This window comes from Esox lucius, chromosome 20 (genome assembly GCF_011004845.1).
Source record: "Esox lucius isolate fEsoLuc1 chromosome 20, fEsoLuc1.pri, whole genome shotgun sequence".
Classification (NCBI taxonomy): domain Eukaryota; kingdom Metazoa; phylum Chordata; class Actinopteri; order Esociformes; family Esocidae; genus Esox; species Esox lucius.
In genome coordinates, this window is record NC_047588.1 from 41,657,762 (window position 1) to 41,678,665 (window position 20,904).

Here is a 20,904-nt window from a genome sequence, read left to right on the forward strand (position 1 = left end):
CCGGCTGGCCTGGGAACGCCTCTGTGTCCCCCTGGAAGAGCTGGAGGAAGTGTCTGGGGAGAGGGAAGTCTGGGGATCTCTGCTTAGACTGCTGACCCGCGACCTGGCCCCGGATGAAGCTGTATGTATGTATGTATGTATGTAATTAAATAAATGTAAATGTGGGAGTGCCGGTTTCTTTGTTGGAGAAAACAAAGGAAGATGGCATTAGAATTTTGCACCAGTCCTCCTGGGTTTTTGCACTTTTTGTAAAAAAGAATGAACCTTTTGGTCAAGTGTATATAAGGCCCCTGTAGACCTGAGACTTGGAGCCACCCATCCTGCAGTTAGTGTATCTTCTGATTCTGACGTGCTGTTGACTTGCTCCCGTGCAACCAAATCAATCAACATAACCAACAGCTATTCACGTTTGAAGACTTTTGATTGTAAATCATATTACAGAGGAATTTGTTGAGTTTGGCTATTTGTTTCAAGTGTATTACTATAAACAAATATTTGGCTAAATTGGTCATATCTCCCATGTCTTATTCAACTAGTGTTTTCTAAAGTGTAAGGAATAATTCTGCCATCATTGCTCTGAAACGTTTATTTCATTTTATTAATGATTTTTATAATGGGTTCCTACTAGTCAAATTACGATAAGACCATATTCTTGCCTGCCACAAAAAGTGTTTGACTTTACTCACAACTTGAAGCAAGTTTGGAGGAATAATTTCAGCAATGCCATTCTTCTGCCTGCCAAAATCTCCCCAGACCCCCTGACCATCCGCCCCAGCTCCATGCAAAGCTGTCCTGTCCACCCTACTCTTCTCCTTGTACACCAACAGCTGCACCGAACATCACCTCACTCACAAAGAAAGCTCAGAAGAGGATGTACTTCCTGCGGCAGCTGAAGTTCAACCTCCCAAAGACGATGATGGTGCACTTCTACACTGGCTGAAGTCCCCCTAAAATAGGCTTCTTGCCTGTGTATCATTAAACATTTAATGATACACAGCTTTAAGACATTTTTCAATAATGGTCATAGAAACTTCAAACAGTATTCATACGATTCTAGCCAAGCCTCATTGTTCAACCTTTATTTTGTTTAAAGAAATTATGGATTTATTAATAATCAATAAATCAATGGAAACACGCTGCATATTATAAACTATGACCAATAATGGTCTTAGAAAAGCTGGTCTATAGTACTCTAAAAACAAGGGTCTGACAGGTTCCAGCTTTGTTTTGGTGGAATACTTTTTTGATTTATTAATAACAATCTATACCCATTAATAATAATAATCAATAACTATAATCAATAATAATCCATTCTTTTTCAATAATGATCATAGAAACTTCAAAACCTGATGCACATTAGTCTAAAACAAGCTTGCCTGCGTGTTTAACCTTTGATGGGGTGAAAAATATGTTTACAGATTTTTTAGTAATCAATAAAACACTTTATTCTTTATACCTTTTCAAAAATTTATATTATTCTGGAAATAGCTGGCTTACTTAGTCATTGATTTGGTGGAAACATCTCCAATAGCATTTTCAATAATGATCATAGAAACTTCAAACCTGATACAACTTATTCTAGAAATAGCTGGTCAACTTGTTCAACCTCTATATTATGTTGGTCCTGAAAATGAAAAACACCTCATTAGGATTGAGCTATCCGAGACCACAACGCCCGCCCGCCCGCTATCCCAGACCACAACGCCCGCCCGCCCGCTATCCCAGACCACAACGCCCGCCTGCCCGCTATCCTAGACCACAACGCCCGCCCGCCCACTAACCCAGACTTTGGATGTGATGGATGCATCAGAAAATGTGTTGCAAGAAGTATTACAACCCTGATTCCAAAAGAGTTGTGACGCAGTGCAAAATGTAAAGAAAAACAGAATGCAGTGATGTAAAAATTATTTTAACACTGTATTCAATAGAAAATAGACAACTTGAAAAATGTCAACTGAAAATGTTTTACTGTTCCTAGAAAAACACATGCCCACTTTGAATTTGAGGCAGGCAACCACCAGGACACCATCCACCCTCTCATCGGGAGCATGCCCAGACGTGGTTGGGAGTGCATACAGGCACATGGGGTCCTACACACCACTGAGTCACATTACAAGTTGTACCAGCCCGTGGTTTCAACAGTTAACTTGGATTTTCGGTGCAAGTGAATCCAGCCTTCAGTTGGTTGGTGATTTTGGTTTCCATTGGCCGTTGAGAAGTCATTTTGTTCAACAAATTACACAATCAATCTTTAATATATTTTGTTCATCAAGACCCAATGTGTGATTCAAGTGTTCCCTTAATTTACTTGAGCAATGAATTTTGGAAACAGGGCTTTTTTTCCCCCATGGAAATTGTAGCTTTTCTTTTTTAAATCGCTCTTACCCCTTGTACAAAGTACCGGCATTTCACACTTTATTACATTCCTCACAGCCATTTGTCACAAACAACCTCCCTAGATATGCTGCAAGTACTCTCTCTTGACCTCCTTGAACAGTTGGTTGACGTCTTCCAAAGGTTCCTCCTCACTGGGCTCATAAATGAGGATGGGAGGGGAGTCTGACATTACTATTTCACCCCAGGTATCAAGTGGCTCCTCCTTGACCAATTCCTCTATAATGATCACCTGTTCCAAAACAGCTCACTTCCTGTTCTTTTCCCCGTTTCTAAACAGCTTGTGCTGGTTACATATTAAGTATTAGGTCTCCTTTAAGTATTAGTCTACTTGACAGAAATTCTTTCCAGAATCAAAAAACAGAAATAAGGCTTATCTTGTGTGCACTTTCTGATGTTGTGCAAGTAAATCCATCTGATTTAGTGAAACTCTTCCCAGAGTCAGAATAGGATTAAGGCTTCTCTCCAGTATGCATTCGCTGGTGATTTTTAAGGGTACTTAAGCGAGATAAATTCTTTCCACAGTCGGAACAGGAGTAAGACTTCTCTCCTGTGTGCACTTTCTGATGCTGAGCTAATCCATCTGATTTAGTGAAACTCTTCCCACAGTCAGAGCAGGAGTAAGGCTTCTCTCCAGTGTGTATTCGCAGGTGATTTGTAAGGGTACTTAAACGAGAAAAATTATTTCCACAGAATGAACAGAAGTATGGCTTCTCTCCTGTATGCACTTTCTGATGCTGAGTAAGTCCATCTGATTTAGTGAAACTCTTCCCACAGTCAGAACAGGAGTAAGGCTTCTCTCCAGTATGTATTCGCTGGTGAAGTTTAAGGTTACTCAATATAGAGAAATGTATTCCACAGTAGGTACAGGAGTATGGCTTCTCACCTGTGTGCACTCTCCGGTGAATAGTAAGTTCACATGATCTCATGAAACTCTTAACACAGTCAGAACACGAGTAAGGCTTTTCTCCGGTATGTATACGCTGGTGAACTTTAAGACTACTTAAATGAGAGAAATTTGTTCCACAGACAGTACAATAGTAAGGCTTCTCTCCTGTATGCACTCTCTGATGTCGAGCAAGAGCAGATGATTTAATGAAACTTTTCCCACAGTCAGAACAGGAATAAGGTTTCTCTCCAGTATGTATGACAAAATGACGTTTCAACCGTAATATAGATAGGAAACATTTTTCACAATGGGAGCAGTGGTAAGACTTCTTATCTCTGCAGTCTTTATGCTGTTTTTCTCCAAGTGTGGAACATTTCTCCACTTCTGGAATTCCACCTGTGTTGCAGACATCAGAAAAGTTAGTAATCACCAGACTTAAATGCATACACATTCCAATATCTCATTACAGGAAAAAGGTAGAAAAGGGAGATCCCTATGTGCTTTGGTGCAAAGCGGAGATATCTGGCGATCAATCTCCTTCCTTCTACATACACTGAAATAATCTGTTTTATGCACCAGGAGAACAAGAGGCTGGAGAAACTGTTGTTTTGAATGTGGTGCTCACAGGGCAAACTGTTATTTTGAATGTGGTGCTCACAGGGCAAACTGTTGTTTTGAATGTGGTGCTCACAGGGCAAACTGTTGTTTTGAATGTGGTGCTCACAGGGCAAACTGTTGTTTTGAATGTGGTGCTCACAGGGCAAACTGTTGTTTTGAATGTGGTGCTCACAGGGCAAACTGTTGTTTTGAATGTGGTGCTCACAGGGCAAACTGTTGTTTTGAATGTGGTGCTCACAGGGCAAACTGTTGTTTTGAATGTGGTGCTCAAAGGGCAAACTGTTGTTTTGAATGCAGAAAGAACATCTGTGCTTCTTGTATAGCTTGTGGGCATGGAGTGTATTGGTGGCTAAGATTAATATGACAGTGCAATCTGTGTTTCTCAAATTGCATGCAGAAAATAGCACAACAAGCTAAATATCTTTAAAAAAAGATATGATACCCTGACAAATTATTTGTCATTTGTCCAACAAAACGTTTTCATTAATGATTGATTTCCTGACATGGCAGGAAATATTTTGTACCAAAGAAAGGAACATTAAACGTTCTTGATAAACTACTTCTAACCTTGATTAATGAAGTCCCCAATCTTCACCTCCTCATCCTCTTCACATTTAATCTCATTCAGTCCCAGTGTTTGACTGCAGTCTTCCTGCTTGACTGATGTCATCTCTGAATCCACCAATGAACACTGAGCTTTACTGTCACAATCAGAATCCAGTGACTCTTGTTTGGGTTCAGTGTGGAAGGAGAGCAGCAGGCTGGGTTTGTCCTCCCTCTGCTAAAACAAAGATAAATCAGACACATACATGAATGATAAAACTGTTGGATGGGAATAAAGAAAATGTAAATGACCAAAACAATAATTTTGGTTCAAGACAACAAAATAAACAGCATATTTAACAGTAGGGAATTGAGAAATTTAGAATTTTCCTTGCAGTTTTCCATTTGGAATTTGACTCTCTTTCCAAATGTATCTTTATATAAACCATGATACGTTTTTAATTAACAATTTGAGGATTCTTGCTAAATATTGTATTTATATATTTACATCATTCCCCGAATGAAATGCAAGTGTTATTTATTTAAGGACTTTATTAAATCAAATATAGGAAGTAGTTATAAAACAAATAAAAACGTGCAAAATCTAGAGGGTTTTCATTAAAAAAAATGTAAGACTGTTTAAGAAGTATTCCAGGGTATCGTGAAGATGATTGAGAGACATTTCAGTAATTCTGTAAATGTTAATGGATATTGTAAACTCATATGCTCAAGTAGATAGTCTGGTGGTGAAAAACTATATTAATGTTAACCCATCTCTGTATTCAAGAGTAACTATTTCTCAATGAAAAACTTAACTCTATGAAGATAAACCAAAGTTAATGACGAATTTGTATAATTTTAACGTATCGAGATGTGTCCTCTTCATCTACTGTCATGAAGGCTAAAAAGCACTACATTACAGTCATGCTGCCGAGCCACGAGAGTTCTACATTTTTTGCAACAAACAATTTAGCAACAAATATTGTTTGGGGAGTTCTTCAATGTAAAGTGGTCCAATACTGTTGACGTTTTTGGTCGGACGCAACCTCCATCCTGTGCAGCCTCAGCCATCTCATCCTCCATTATCGTTCAAAATGAAATCGAAATACGTCATAAAAAACGCCATTCAACAGTTCAACCTTCTACAAATAATGGGGAACCCCGTTCAACAAAAACAGACCTCTGAAACGATGGACAAATATATAACTCTTACCACGGTGCAGCCCTGGTCTTCCTCCATAACACCGACTGAGGAGCCAAACCAAAGTCCTCTGCCTGGTTGTGCGGAGCGAATGTTCCAGGGAGGTCTAAAGCGGCGCAGGTGAATAAATGAAAAAAGTTGCTAGTTGATCAGAGACCAGTCGACGTTTCTGTATTAACACTCAGAGGAAACCACAAGATTTCTGGGGTCGCTATCTGAGTTCGCCCTATCTTTTCTAGACAGTACTTTGCCCAGAGTTACACTGTTCATTAACGTGTACGGTAGATAGCCAGCAAGCTTGTCTAGACTAGCTAAGGGCTAATAGTTAAATGCGATTTAGTTAACATCCCTATCTCCTGAAAGACACAGAAATGAACTGTTAACTTGTCATCACTAGAGTTGCTGTGTAGTTTCGTCACACGGGAAATTATCCATAAACATCGCGTTCATCTACATATAATTACAATTAAGGTCAAGTAAGAAGACAATCACTGCCGCCCCTCACCATGAAATACCTCTGCCTCAGCTCCCCCCCCAAAACACCACCCAATGTTCTGCCTTGCTATTGGCGGAAAGAGACTGGACATGTTTTCTAACCAATCAACATTCCCATTTGTACCAAATTCCTTACTCTTGTGGATCTGGTTGACGTATCTCCGTGTGTTTGTAAATAATCTTTTTTTTATTCATTCAATACAAAAAATATATATACTTTTTTTGATTGGGACAAAGCCAACGCTTCGAGGATTGCTTCGAAATGATCAGCGTCTTGTGAGCAACATTAAAGAAACACTTCCGGGACACGAAAATCTGGAATTTTTCAAAATAAAAGAGACCAACGAATTACTTATAAACTGAGATAAATTGAGTTTATTGTTTGAGAACATGTACCTTCTCAAAACATTGACAACAATTCAAATATGATCATATTTAAGTGTAATTTCGATTAAAAAAAATGGGTGTTAAAACATGTTCCAAGGGTAAAATTCAGACAATGCCAATGACAGAATATGGAATAGATATTGCCTCATAACTCATGAACTATTGAATATTCCACAGAGAAAGCAGTGTAGGAAATGTCCAGGAGAATGTGTAGAGTAAGACAAACCTGTCTAATCATGGGGAACGGTGTGCTACATCTAGCAACACAATATTTCCACACCCTCTTTTTCCACAATGTAACTTAATGGATATGAAATACATATTGACTCATACAGAAAAAACGATTCTATACACCGCAGTGAATGTATTGTAGGAAATGTTTAGGAGACTATATAGAGTGTTTATGTGCAAAAGAATCAAGGGGCACTCTGTATTTGCAATTGTTGCTGGTGTTTTACTCCACCCACCCCATTGGCCACAATGTCACTCAATGGATATGAAATATATATTGGCCTATAAAAAAATATATATTCTATACGCCGCATTGAATGTATTGTAGGAAATGTTCAGGAGACTCTATAGATTAATTATGCACTGGAGTGTGCCTCCTTACTTTATGTCCCTCCCTTTCCCACTTCCAAGAACACCACCCAGGTCCCACCCCTGCTTAGCCATAACCTTGTCATACAATCTCTCCCTATCACCATCATACCTTTCACAGAAAAACAGTACATGTTCCACTGTTTCCAACACCAAACACTTGTCACACAAACCCGTTTCATGTTTTGCCACTATTCTCAACGTTTGTGATAACATGCTGTGTTCATCTTGTCCCTTTAGAGCTCACACCCCCCCGAAACAACAGCAAGCCACCACCATGCTTCACATTGAGGATGGTATTCTGTTCACTATAGGCCTTGTTGACCCCCCTCCAAACCCCACTCCAAACACATTTTGGTCTAGTCACTCCAAATTAGTGTGCCAGAAGCTGTGAGGCATGTCAAGGTGTTGTCGGGCATATTGGGCTTTTTGTGGCATTGCTGTAATAAAGGCTTCTTTCTGGCAACTCGACTATGCAGCTCATTTCTGTTCAAGTATTGTCATATTGTGCTCCTTGAAACAACCACACCATCTTTTTCCAGAGCAGCCTGTATTTCCCCTGAGGTTACCTGTGGGTTTATCTTTGTATCCCAAACAATTCGTCTGGCAGTTCTGCCTGAAATCTTTCTTGGTCTACCTGACCTTGGCTTGGTATAAAGAGACACGCCCGAATTTTCCACTTCTTAATAACTCCTCGTACCAGTTACCTGCTACTAGCTACCTAGGTGCTCAAAACCTTCCTTATGTTGGAGAACAGTCCTTCCCGGCACACAACTTACAGTCCCCTCTCTAGCACAAAGCACAATCTCAGGTTTCTGGGTAATGATCATGTCCATCCGTGAATGCTTGTGCATCAATCATCTTGTAAAATCCTTTGCTTAAGTGTTCACACTTAGACATCCGAAAAGGACAAGGGTAATGTCCATGCTGTGTCCCATCCAAAGGACAAGGGTAATGTCCATGCTGTGTCCCATCAAAAGGACAAGGGTAATGTCCATGCTGTGTCCCATCCAAAGGACAAGGGTAATGTCCATGCTGTGTCCCATCAAAAGGACAACGGTAATGTCCATGCTGTGTCCCATCCAAAGGACAAGGGTAATGTCCATGCTGTGTCCCATCAAAAGGACAAGGGTAATGTCCATGCTGTGTCCCATCCAAAGGACAAGGGTAATGTCCATGCTGTGTCCCATCAAAAGGACAAGGGTAATGTCCATGCTGTGTCCCATCAAAAGGACAAGGGTAATGTCCATGCTGTGTCCCATCAAAAGGACAAGGTTAATGTCCATGCTGTGTCCCATCAAAAGGACAAGGGTAATGTTCATGCTGTGTCCCATCAAAAGGACAAGGGTAATGTCCATGCTGTGTCCCATCAAAAGGAAAGGGGTAATGTCCATGCTCTATCCCATCAAAAGGAAAGGAGTAATGTCCATGCTGTGTCCCATCAAAAGGAAAGGGGTAATGTCCATGCTCTATCCCATCAAAAGGAAAGGAGTAATGTCCATGCTCTATCCTATCAAAAGGAATGGAGTAATGTCCATGCTGTGTCCCATCAAAAGGGTCATCGTTCATCATTGGAGCAGAAGGATTATTGTCTGTTTTACTGTCCATCACTGGAGACACTACAGCCACATTTCCTCGAATAGAAAATGTCTGACTATAACAATCCTTACAGGCCCATCCCGCCCCCGGTTTAACTGGCCACTCACACTCCGGGTTTCCATATGGGCAATTCAAAGGTCCCCTTTTCAAATTGCAGGGATGTCCATGTTTGCCCAAATACTTTCCAGAATGTCCATGTTTGTCCATATACTGTCCAGGATGTCCAGGAAGTGGAATGACCTCACGTAGTAGCCGAAAGTAGTAGCAGACTCTGTGTCATGACCCCCACGTATGGGCATCTAGTTAGCTACAGTCTTGGTCAGAAACGATCTGAGGAAACAATCTTTTGTATCTGGTAACAACTAGTTCAAGGAATATCCCCTTGTTTCTCGTTGTTATGCTCAACCACCATTTCCCTTCTACTTTGTTACATTAATAACACATCTGACTCCTGAACAGGTTGCTTGACCATACTGAGCATTTTCTGCCCAACTACACACATTTTCCCAATTTCGGGTGTTAACCGTAACTGATATTTATGTTCCATCAATAGTTTTTCCTGGGATCACAACTTCTCTGGCCACAAGAGAACTTCTTTTGCTCACTTATCTTCTGTTGTGTTTCATGGCCTGGGCTGTGGTACTGCCTCTTGCCTCAGTTCTGACTGTTTCTCTACTCAGTTGTTTCCATGGTATGAAGGTGTCTAATTCCTCACTGTGTATTTTCCTGTCCCATATTTTTCCCAATGTTTCTCCTTTTATTTCTACCGTGCCTCTTCCTCTTATGGTTGCTACGGGGGTCCATCTCAAATAACTGTCTATCCTGTGTTCTTGTCATGTCAGGTCCCGTTTTGACATGAGATGTTGGCAGTCTGCATTTCACCAAACACTTCTAATTCTGTGCTTCTCTGCCATGCGGGCCACACAGTGGTTAATTTGAGTCGGATCCTGCCCGAACATGATCCAGCACCTCTTAGATATTCTTCAGTTTGTTCCGGCACCTACTTTTCACAGATCCGGTCTGCTGCGCATGACTTGTCTTTTTCCATCTCTGTGTTCGCTTTGTACTGTAAACATTCTACTCAAAGTGTTCAGAGTTCAAAAAGTTGTCTTTTCCTGCAGCTTCTTGTAGCCTCAGCTCTGCCTGTGAAAGTTTAAACTTTTAGTTTTCTGCTGTTTTTGCCACCAATGTGATGCAGCCTATTCGTATCGATTTGCCAACTGGATCCATGTCTGATGTGTGCCCTAATGTGTTCCGGGACCTCCCGATTTACAAATGAAGCACTGGGGCTACACACGTTTCTCACAATGAGCCACAACATCCCATTGTCATCATCATCCCACAGCCCATAGCCCACAGCCCATAACCCATAGCCCACAGCCCATAGCCCATAGCCCACACCCCATAACCCATAGCCCACAGCCCATAGCCCACAGCCCATAGCCCATAGCCCATAGCCCATAGACCATAACCCACAGCCCACAACCCCACAGCCCACAGCCCACAACCCCACAGCCCACAGCCCACAACCCCACAGCCCACAACCCCACAGCCCACAGCCCATAGCCCACAGCCCACAGCCCACAGCCCACAGCCCACAGCCCACAGCCCATAGCCCACAGCCCACAGCCTTCAACTGCGACAACAGCAGACTGACTACCATCAACCCCCTCCCCGGGCGGTACCAACTCCTCTGCTGGCTCAGTTCCCACTCCTGCTTCTTCCCCTTCTTGCTCCGCCCTACTTGGAACGTCTCTGACCTGCGTGGGATCCTGATGCCGTGGTTGAGGTGGTACCAGGCGTTGCTGCCCTCTACCCGTACCGCTGAATAAGATATGTTGTTCTAGACAGGGAACATGCCACCTGCACACTCGCTGTTTACTTTATATATCTATGTAAACATATGTGGCACACTATGCTTGGCCAAGCATTGACTTAAAATTGCTCACAAGACTAAGAAGAGCTGATGCAGTGGTGTCTTTCAAAATGTAAATTCCAGTTGTGAATTATCTCAACATTGCTCACATTACAGAAAATTATTTTTAACATTGGCTATGACATTGTGCGAGGTTGCAAATCTGGTTTTGCATTGGCCTTCTGCATCTACATTTTAGTGCTATGACATACTGATGTAGGAAAGGAAATACCAGATTTCTTTATCATTGATCTGTTCTGATAAGGAAAGCGAAAAAGTCTCTCCGCACAGTACAGTTGCTACTTTGTGTAAGGCAGACACTGAAATTGACAATTCTGTAAACAACTGCCAGGGTAACAGGATTCAAATCCAAAGAAGTGTTGACATCAGGGAGGGAGCAGGCTAGTTCAGAGGTATAAGTTACCGTGGTTACTGAGCCAGGACTCCTATAAGCGTAATATAAGAGTAGTGGAACGGAAGTCACTTAAATTAGCGAGACTTATTGAAATAAGCCTGGATTTTCCTTTATCTGCCTTGATGGAATAACCCCTAGGTTTCTGTGCTGTTGCTGCCACACTCTAATGCGTAGTTCCCTTATTTTTTAAACATAAAATGGTTGTGACAGACAGTGCAGTGATCGCCTGGAAAAAAATGAATTTTCGGACCAGAAACAAATATTTACTAATGTACATGGCAAAAAACCATGTGATTATTTATGCCATTTTCTTTTTCGTGTTTACATCAAAACAACATAAAATATTTTTTCTCAATATACATCGTGGAAGTTTGGTTACTTTGTAATATTTTATACGGCACTGTAGATTCTTTAATGGTAAGGTTACTGTAGGATGATTACAGAATGGGATCACGGAGCTCATTACGAAACAAAAGACCCACGACTAAACACCTGGAGTGTCTGGATGTGCCAGGTATTGAGAACATACCAAGGGTTGGAATGGGAGAGCTTAACCCTGTCCTGACTAGTAGGGCCAAAACAGATGGCACAAATTGGACAGTTGATTGGTTAAATAAAGAGTCCTGTCCGTTTCCGCCAATAGCATAGTAGAACACTGGGAGGTGTTTTTGGAGGAAAGGGATGAAGGTAAAGGTGAGGATCAGGTTGGAGGTATTTCAGTGAGGGACAGCAATGATTGTGTTTTGTTACTGAACAGTAATTGTAATCATAAGTAGATAAATTCAGTGTGATAATTTTCCGTGAAATTACACTGCAACTGTAGTTATGAAAAGAGTTACCGCTGGGTCTATCGGGAGATAGGGATGTTAACGAAATCGTATTTTCCTGTTGGCCCTTAGCTAGTCTAATCAAGCTTGCTAGCTGTCTACCTACCTAAAAAGTGCAACGTCGTGCAGATTACTGTACTGTTTAGAAAAGATAGGGCGAACTCCAATAGTGACCCCAGATACCAGTGAATTCTGGGGGTTTCCTCTGAGTGTTACTGAAGAAACGTCGACTGGTCTCTGATCAACTCGCAACGTTGTTGGTCATTTTTTCAACTGCGCCGCTTTAGACCTCCCTGGAACATTCGCTCCGCACAACCACAAGAGAGGACTTTGTTTTTGTTCCCCAGTCAGTGTTATGGAGGACGACCAGGCCTGCACCGTCGTAAGAGTTAAATATTATACCTTCACGTTTCAGAGCTCTGTGTTTGTTAAATGATGTACCCCATTATGTGTAGACCGTTGCAAACCTGGACAACTATTGAATGATGTTTTGCAATTTCATGTTTAGTTGGGTTTTGTATTACGTCTTGAGATTTAAAAGTGAATTATTTTATTCATGGAGGTGTATGTACTATTCCTTAGAATGAAATCTGATTTGTATGACATTTATGTAAATGTTTCTTAATACATATCGGTTATTACACTTTGTTTTCTTTGAAGTGAGGTTATTATTAACAAAAATACATAAAATACATTTCTAGAAACTTTCATCACGTTTTAAACTTTTAATTTAATGTAGAGGATGCTGTGTTGCATTTTCCTTACAAACAAAAGTTTTATGAGAATAACATCATGTTTAAAATATATATATATATCAGCCTGGGTATTGTTTTAACGCATCTACATTTATAAATAAAATATTTCGAAATAATAAAAATCTCTTTCAACTGTAAGAAACATTTGGAATTTGTCAGCTACCTACTCTTGAATATTTCTGTTAATTTTGTTGTCACTAGCCTAAATAATTGTTTGTAATTTTTCTTTCATTGTATTTCTTTTTTATTCCCATCAAACATTTTTATTAGTCATGTATTGGTCCGGTTTGGTCTTTATTTCAACAGAGGGAGGACAAACCCAGCCTGCTGCTCTCCTTCCACACTGAGATCAAACAAGAGTCACCGGATTCTGATGGTGACAGTGGAGCTCAGTGTTCATTGGTGGATTCAGAGATGACATCAGTGAAGCTGGAAGACTGCAGTCAAACACTGGGACTGAATGATATTAAATGTGAAGAGAAGGAGGAGGAGATTGGAGATTTATGTAATCAAGGTAAAAAGTTATTTACCACTAATTTTTATGTAGATTATTTTTGGGACCATCCCAGACCACAACGCCCGCCCACCATCCCAGACCACAACGCCGCCCAACATCCCAGACCACAACGCCGGCCCACCATCCCAGACCACAACGCCGGCCCACCATCCCAGACCACAACGCCGGCCCACCATCCCAGACCACAACCCCCTCCCACCATCCCAGACCACAACCCCCTCCCACCATCCCAGACCACAACCCCCTCCCACCATCCCAGACCACAACGCCCGCCCACCATCCCAGACCACAACGCCCGCCCACCATCCCAGACCACAACGCCCGCCCACCATCCCAGACCGCCCACCATCCCAGACCGCCCACCATCCCAGACCACAACGCCCGCCCACCATCCCAGACCACAACGCCCGCCCACCATCCCAGACCGCCCACCATCCCAGACCGCCCACCATCCCAGACCGCCCACCATCCCGGACCACAACGCCCGCCCACCATCCCAGACCGCCCACCATCCCAGACCGCCCACCATCCCAGACCGCCCACCATCCCAGACCGCTCATATGTTGACACTAAATGCCATTGGTGGTCAGGGTTTGTTGTTATTTAAAGATGTTTTATCAATTTCTTCAGTATTTTATTCCTTAATTGTAGGTAATGAGACAGGAACAGCAGCCATAGACTATAATACAACACAGACCACCTGGAAAGTGGACCCATGTAACTTATTGTTCATGAGACAATTATAACTAAAACAACAATTATGTGATCTTTTTTAAATTATTCACTGGTTTACAGTTCTTTTCATGTAGGATATTATGACAGTGTTAGAGTTTAGAGTTCTTGTCTTTACACACATACTCGCACAAAGACCCCATCAGTGATGTTAACCAGATGTTATTCCTCTCTTGTTCTGCAGTTTTGGTCTGTACTACCATGTGTTGTGTAAAGCTTACTTTCATTACATTTCATGACTATAATATCACAATAACCCAAGTATTACATCTCCTTTCTGTGCGTATTTCCTACAAAGACATAATTTCATCACACTGCAATGTTGCATTCTGGCCCCGTTATTAGATTCAATCGATAATTCAATATTATTTGCTAGTATATGATTATACCCTGCTTGAATTTATAAAGGGAAGCTATAGACCAACTCTAAAACTATAAAGCATGACGTAACAGCATCATCTGAGAATCTCCCAATCAGAGCTGATTTTGTAGTCTGCTGACCCACTGGGCACACCACATCACCATGGCAAACTCATGTCACTGATTCTAATTTTCATCTCAAATCAACCCTAATGTTAGTTCAGGGATTTTCCTGCATTCTAAACTCAAGGGCAAACCGCCTTCCCAAAATCTCGCACAGCCTCTGAGTCGGCATGTTGAAACATGATTTTGCGATCATATATAAAATACCAGCGGAATACTGTAGCAAATGTGACTGTAGGAGTAAGCTTTTTCCATGAAAAAAGATGTTGCCAGATGTAGAGGTTTACCCCCAAATTGGGCTAATTTTAATGGGCTTGTTGGGGTTGATTTACAGAGAGTATTATTGAAAAAATTGCATTTGAGCATTTTTATTGTGGCCTATTTGGGTTTCACGGTTTACTATCATTGATCTGGCAACCTTGCATTCAGGATCTGACTGGTCCTGACAGCGCAGAGATGAGTCTTGTAAATCCAATAATTTCAAAATACAGCTATGCCTAATTTTGAACCAGGAAAACACCTGTAGTTACAAATTTTTTACCATTCATGTGAATAAAGAGTTTACATATTTGCTGCTGTCAAAAAGTCTGTGGATGTGATGGATGCATCAGAGAATGTGTTCAGAGGATGTTGCGAATGGCTCTTTGAAGAAAATGTAACCATGGTCTACAGTTTCTTCAAATTTCAAGTTAAAGAATCAAGTTGTAAATTAGATAATGGTATGTGTAGTTAAGTCTGGTGATTACTAACTTTTCTGATGTCTGTCACACAGATGGGATTCCAGAAGTGGAGGCATTTTCTACATTTGGAGAAAAACAACACAAAGACTACAAAGAAAATAAGTCTTACCACTGCTCCCATTGTGAAAAATGTTTCCTATCTGTATCACAGTTAAAATGTCATTTTGTCATACATACTGGAGAGAAGCCTTACTCCTGTTCTGACTGTGGGAAGAGTTTCTCTCAATCAGGTAGTCTTAGATCTCACCAACGCATACATACTGGAGAGAAGCCTTATTCCTCTTCTGATTGTGGGAAAAGTTTCTCTCAATCAGGTAATCTAAAACATCACCAGCGCATACATACTGGAGAGAAGCCTTACTACTGTACCGACTGCGGGAAGAGTTTCTCTCAATCTAGTAATCTAAAACATCACCAGCGCAAACATACTGGAGAGAAGCCTTACACATGTTTTGACTGTGGGAAGAGTTTCATTTCATCATCTGATCTTACTTGTCATCAGAGAATGCACACAGGAGAGAAGCCTTACAACTGTACTGACTGTGGAAAGAGTTTTTCTCAATCTAGTAGTCTAAAACATCACCAGCGCATACATACTGGGGAGAAGCCTTATTCCTGTTCTGACTGTGGAAAGAGTTTCATTACATTATCTGCAGTTAATATTCATAAGAGAGTGCACACTGGTGAGAAGCCTTACTTCTGTTATGACTGTGGGAAGAGTTTCTCTCATTTAGGTCACTTTAAAGCTCACCGGCGCATACATACTGGACAGATTCCTTACTCTTCTGACTGTGGGAAAAGTCTCATGAGTTCATGTGAACGTGCCATTCACCTGAGACAAACAGATGAGAAGCGTTACTCCTGTACCGACTGTGGAAAGAATTTCCCTCTGTTAAGTACCCTTAAAGTTCACCAGCGCCTACATTCTCGAGAAAAGCCTCACTCCTGTTCTGACTGTGGGAAGTGTTTCATTTCATCATCTGCGTTTACTGTTCATCAGAGAGTGCACACAGGAGAGAAGCCTTATTCCTGTTCTGACTGTGGGAAGAGTTTCTCTCAATCAGGTAATCTTAAACTTCACCAGCGCATACATACATGAGAGAAGCCTCACTCCAGCTCTGACTGGAAAGAGTTTCACTAAATCAGGTTCACTTGCTTTACATTAGAGTGCACACAGGAGAGAATGTGCCAGCCCTTTGGATGAAACCTAAGTATTATTGACCTAAGACAGCTGTGCAGTATACGACCACACCCCTTTTAACTGTAATAAATACTGACTGTTCAGTGAGGATTATTCTGTAAGCATTTGACGTGTCTCCATTTGCAAATAAACTGCTAATTTTGTCAAGAGAATTTTGTCTCTGTACTTACTCCTAAAAGAGTTCCTATCGATGGAATTAACAACACAAACATATTGGAGAATTCTTACAAAAGCCTACTTTTGGGGTTTGACATTTGACATGTTATCCTTCCATGGTTTTCATGTCCTGTCTTTTAATTGCATTATTAGACTCCATATGTCCTGACTAGAACTGTATTTCTGTACCCTAATTAAGGTTATTCCCTATACAGTTAATAAACTATCCAGATCAACTGTAAGACATGTATGCTAACGTAATCTAGTTGTACTCAGGAAATTAACAATGGTGTAGTCTGACAGTTCTGTTATGAATAGTTTGTTTCCAGTAAATGTTTTCTGGATGTCAGGATGTCCTGGCTATGCCCCTAGCCATCTCTGCGCTGGGCTTGGGCCATAATCAGAACAGAAGGTGGCGCCTCTAGGCACCTCTATCCAGTTTGGTCTCCCCAATTAGGGGCAGGTGTAGATCGTTGCCTCCATTTGGAGACCCTACTTATGTGTGGATCACATTGGTTTTGTGTTTGCTGCCCAACGTCACTGGTTGCTGCTATTGTTTTGGTTCTTTTCATTAAACCATGGATTACTACGCCCTTTCGTCTCTGCGCCTGTGTTCTACCACCACGGCCGTGACAGTCTTTCTCTCCAACACCTTCTAACACAGTTATTTATCTAACACCAACATGTGAGAAGCACTTCAATCAAACGACAAGGAAACCGATCTAATCTCAACTACGACATAGTTCTGTTTCTCCCACTAAAGGTGAACTGGGACATTAAAAGACTATCAATAAAATAATTGCTAGTGAACTAAAGAGCTTTAAGTAATATAAAATTATACAAATCACATTTGTAATCTATGAACAAATGTAAGTGTATGATAATAATACAATTATTACAACTCATAATGCATTATACTAACAATTTATAATGTTAATAATAAAAACTATAATAAAATGTATATGTAATATAAATAATCCATACTGACCAATCACAAGCTCTCCTGCAGAACTGTCCAGATCTTGTCAGTGAGCAAGTCATTTATAGTTCCATTGCTCCTCCTGTCCAGTATCTGTCACCAAAGCATTTCATCTCTTTCTAACAGGCACATACACAGGTACAGCTCAACCTGTGCAGAGCACACGCCCCTTTGCTAACCACGCCCCTTTGCTAACCACGCCCCTTTCCATTTGACATGTGCCCTTCTGCACTGGCGACGGACGTCGTGCACACCGACAGGCATGCGTCGTCCATCTTTGATCGCGCGTCACCCTCTCCAACACATCGTCTGTCCGTGTGAGCTGACAACTCCGCCCACCTTTTCACATTCAGCACATGCCCCTGGGGAGGTCTGTGCACAGACATGTATTAGGTTATTTAGTTAAGAGAATAATCTTCCCACAAGTAGAAAAACACGAGAGTATTGTCTTCTGTGAGTACTCAACGATGAAGGGAAAATGGTAAATGATGTTCGGAAAGCACTCATTCAGAAGTAGGGTGATTCTCTAGTATGCATCCGCTGATTTTGTTTTTACAGAAACTGGATGATTGAAACATTTTCAAGCTAACAAACTGAGAGAAACTTATCCCACAGTCAAAACAGGAGTAAGGCTTCTCTTCTGTGTGCACTCTCTGATGTAGAGAAAGTTAATCTGATCTAGAGAAACACTTCCCACAGTCAGAACAGGAGTAAGGCTTCTATCCAGTATTTATGTGTTGGTGATATGTAAGTTTACCCATCTGAGAGAAACTCCTCCCACAGTCAGAACAGGAATAAGGAGTATTTCCAGTATGTATAAACTGGTGAGATTTTAATACACATGATCTAGTGAAACTTTTTCCACAGTCAGTACAGGAGTAAGGCTTCTCTCCAGAATCTATGTGGTGGTGATGTGTAAGTTTACCCATCTGAAAGAAACTCTTCCCACAGTCAGAACATGAATAAGGCTTCTCTCCTGGGTGCACTATCTGAGGTCGAACAAGTGCAGCTGATCTAGTGAAACTCTTCACGCAGTCAGAACAGGAGTAAGGCTTCTCTTCAGTATGTATTTGTTTGTGAGATGTAAGTTAACCCCTCCGAGAGAAACTCCTCCCACACTCAGAACAGGAGTAAGGCAATGAGCACTGAGCTCCACTGTTACCATCCCGTTTTTTCTTCCTATTTTGCACAAGAATTGTGTGGTTCCCATGGCTAGAGTACCAAGTAAGTCTCTCCAAATTAAGATTCTGAAAAATTTAATCCAGGAGCTTTTGAGTTTGAAAGAAAATTATATATATTTTTCTCTTAAATATTGCTTGTGTTGTTCTTCAAAAAAGGACTTCTAAACACCTGGAGCTCTTGAGTTTGAAATATACTTTATTATGAGTAACAAAGCTGAGGTGGTCCATGGAGCATCCTGCAAGTCTCACCTCGGGTCTCCCTTAATATATGTTTAAATGAAGACCTCAACACCAATATTCAATAGTACAGAGTTTACAAATTTTGAATTTTCCAGACAGTTCCACCAGATTTTTTGGTTTTCTGTTTGGAATTGGACTGTATTAATAATATCAGCTTATAATTACAATTACAGTTAAGTAACAAGACACAATAATTGCTGTCCCTCACCGTGAAATACCTCAGACCTCTGCTTCATCTTCCTCTTCCTCCCTTTTCCCCACTCCACCCAGAGTTTTGCCTTGCTATGGGCAGAAACGGACAGGTCCCTTTATTTAACCACTTACCCGTCCCATTCGTGCCATCTGTTCTGTCCCTGACTAGTATCACTGAGCAGTGGTTCCCAACCAGGGGTTAACTTGTCATAACTAGAGTTGCTGTGTAAGTTCGTCAAACAGAAAAGTACGTATAAACACTGAATTTATCTACTTATAATTACAATAACTGTTTAGAAACAAGAAACAATCACTGCTGTCCCTCACCGTGAAAGAGACCGAAATAGTCGAGGTGTCATAAAACCTAGCAGCAAAATATTATACTGGCTAGGTTCTGGTTTGTTTAGCATTTTTCCCATAAGGGATTTTGGAATCGCTTCAAATGAGGTCTGTTTATCGTGTAGACTTACACCACCTCGCCGTTTTGATAAGCGTTTAAATCTCATCAGAAAAAGGTGAGGAATGTCAACATTTTTGCCTAAATTACCCTTACAAACATGTACATGCTAATTAGCAACATAGATAGACTACATTTCCCTAAAGTAAACTTCTCTACCTCATTTCTAACCTCAGCTAACATTGACCTGTGAGACCAGTGAGACCTTGTGAGTGAGTGCTGTTGTTTTGAAATGAAGTGTTACATATCTTCCATCCTCTTTCTATGCTATACATTGTCATTAGCAAGCTAACAAATACATTGTTTTGTTTAACTTATAGAAATATTACTAACAGTTATCTTAGTTTGACAATAACTGACATTTTCGTCAAGTGAAAAGACAAGAGAATCGTGGAAACCCCTACTCATTTACCGCCCAAGGGGTTTTCATCTAGCCTATATTACCCCATAAATCATGCATGGATGCGTACTTCAAAAATCCACCAGACATAGTTGCAATATAAAAAAAATATTTAAGGATTCCTATAACGTAGCTACTGAAAGTTGCAGCCTAATTAGCCGCTAATGTGGCTATCTCAGAGAACTACACTTACCTTCGACCAAATTAAAAAAAAAAAAAAATCTGAAACAGCTTACACTATTTCACAATACAAGTCAGAGGCCTAGCTATTTTTCCATTATTTCATGTTAGTTTATAATTGAGTTACTTTTCATATTTAATAAAAAAAAATGGAAATTGATTTGCAATTTCTTTTGTTGCCATTTATATTTTTTGATTAAAAAGCTATTCAATGTAATGTTTTTGGCCTGGTCGTCCATGTTTAACATTCATCTTTATTAATCTACCTTGTTATTCAAGCTACAGGGGACCTTGTGAAATGTATTTGAATCGGGAGATCAGTACCGATACCTGTTCCTAATGGGATGCTGTTCATTGCCTTTACTTGAGAATTTGTTCTGGCCGTTGGTGCAACAATTTATACAAAAGGAATAAGGGAAAGAAAATAAATCAGAACAGTGGACTGAGCATAAAAATAGTAGACTGTGCATTAATAAATTAATAGACAATAACAAAAAAAGAAATGTAAGGTGCAAGATTGTGTCTGCTTGAGTTTGTGTGTGTATGTGTGGGGAGGGGTTATAGTCTGTTAACATCCCCCTCCAGGTTTGAAAGATGGTGGGGATGATTGGGATGGGTGAATGTGAATGGGTCCCAATGGTGGGGATGATTGGGATGGGTGAATGTGAATGGGCCCCAATGGTGGGGATGATTGGGATGGGTGAATGTGAATGGGTCCCAATGGTGGGGATGATTGGGATGGGTGAATGTGAATGGGCCCCAATGGTGGGGATGATTGGGATGGGTGAATGTGAATGGGTCCCAATGG

The 20,904-nt window shown here is 40.9% G+C and overlaps 3 protein-coding genes across 5 annotated transcripts in view; 2 read left to right on the forward strand and 1 right to left on the reverse strand.

The window, feature by feature from the left end:
* LOC105027450 (zinc finger protein OZF-like) overlaps window positions 1–20,904 on the forward strand; it is a 541,343-nt gene that overhangs the window by 387,580 nt on the left and 132,859 nt on the right. The gene's annotated exons all lie outside the window — the stretch shown is intronic.
* Window positions 2,819–6,142, reverse strand: LOC114828696 (zinc finger protein 239-like). The gene is made up of 3 exons (XM_029116014.2): window positions 5,658–6,142; window positions 4,469–4,682; window positions 2,819–3,679 (listed from the first exon to the last, which is right to left on the reverse strand). The coding sequence occupies exons 1-3, from the start codon at window positions 5,682–5,684 to the stop codon at window positions 2,847–2,849; spliced, it is 1,074 nt and encodes a 357-aa protein (XP_028971847.1). The 5' UTR covers window positions 5,685–6,142; the 3' UTR covers window positions 2,819–2,846.
* LOC105031295 (zinc finger protein 664-like) lies at window positions 11,721–16,405 on the forward strand. The gene is made up of 3 exons (XM_020040926.3): window positions 11,721–12,265; window positions 12,945–13,152; window positions 15,143–16,405. The coding sequence occupies exons 1-3, from the start codon at window positions 12,239–12,241 to the stop codon at window positions 16,207–16,209; spliced, it is 1,302 nt and encodes a 433-aa protein (XP_019896485.3). The 5' UTR covers window positions 11,721–12,238; the 3' UTR covers window positions 16,210–16,405.

Coding starts and splice junctions, on each gene's coding strand:
- LOC114828696 (XM_029116014.2), bottom strand. CDS start 5,684: ATGGAGGAAGACCAGGGCTGCACCGTG. Junction 4,683..5,657: donor AAGACCAGGGCTGCACCGTG/GTAAGAGTTATA, acceptor TCTTTGTTTTAG/CAGAGGGAGGACAAACCCAG. Junction 3,680..4,468: donor TGGGGACTTCATTAATCAAG/GTTAGAAGTAGT, acceptor TCTGCAACACAG/GTGGAATTCCAGAAGTGGAG.
- LOC105031295 (XM_020040926.3), top strand. CDS start 12,239: ATGGAGGACGACCAGGCCTGCACCGTC. Junction 12,266..12,944: donor ACGACCAGGCCTGCACCGTC/GTAAGAGTTAAA, acceptor TTATTTCAACAG/AGGGAGGACAAACCCAGCCT. Junction 13,153..15,142: donor TGGAGATTTATGTAATCAAG/GTAAAAAGTTAT, acceptor TCTGTCACACAG/ATGGGATTCCAGAAGTGGAG.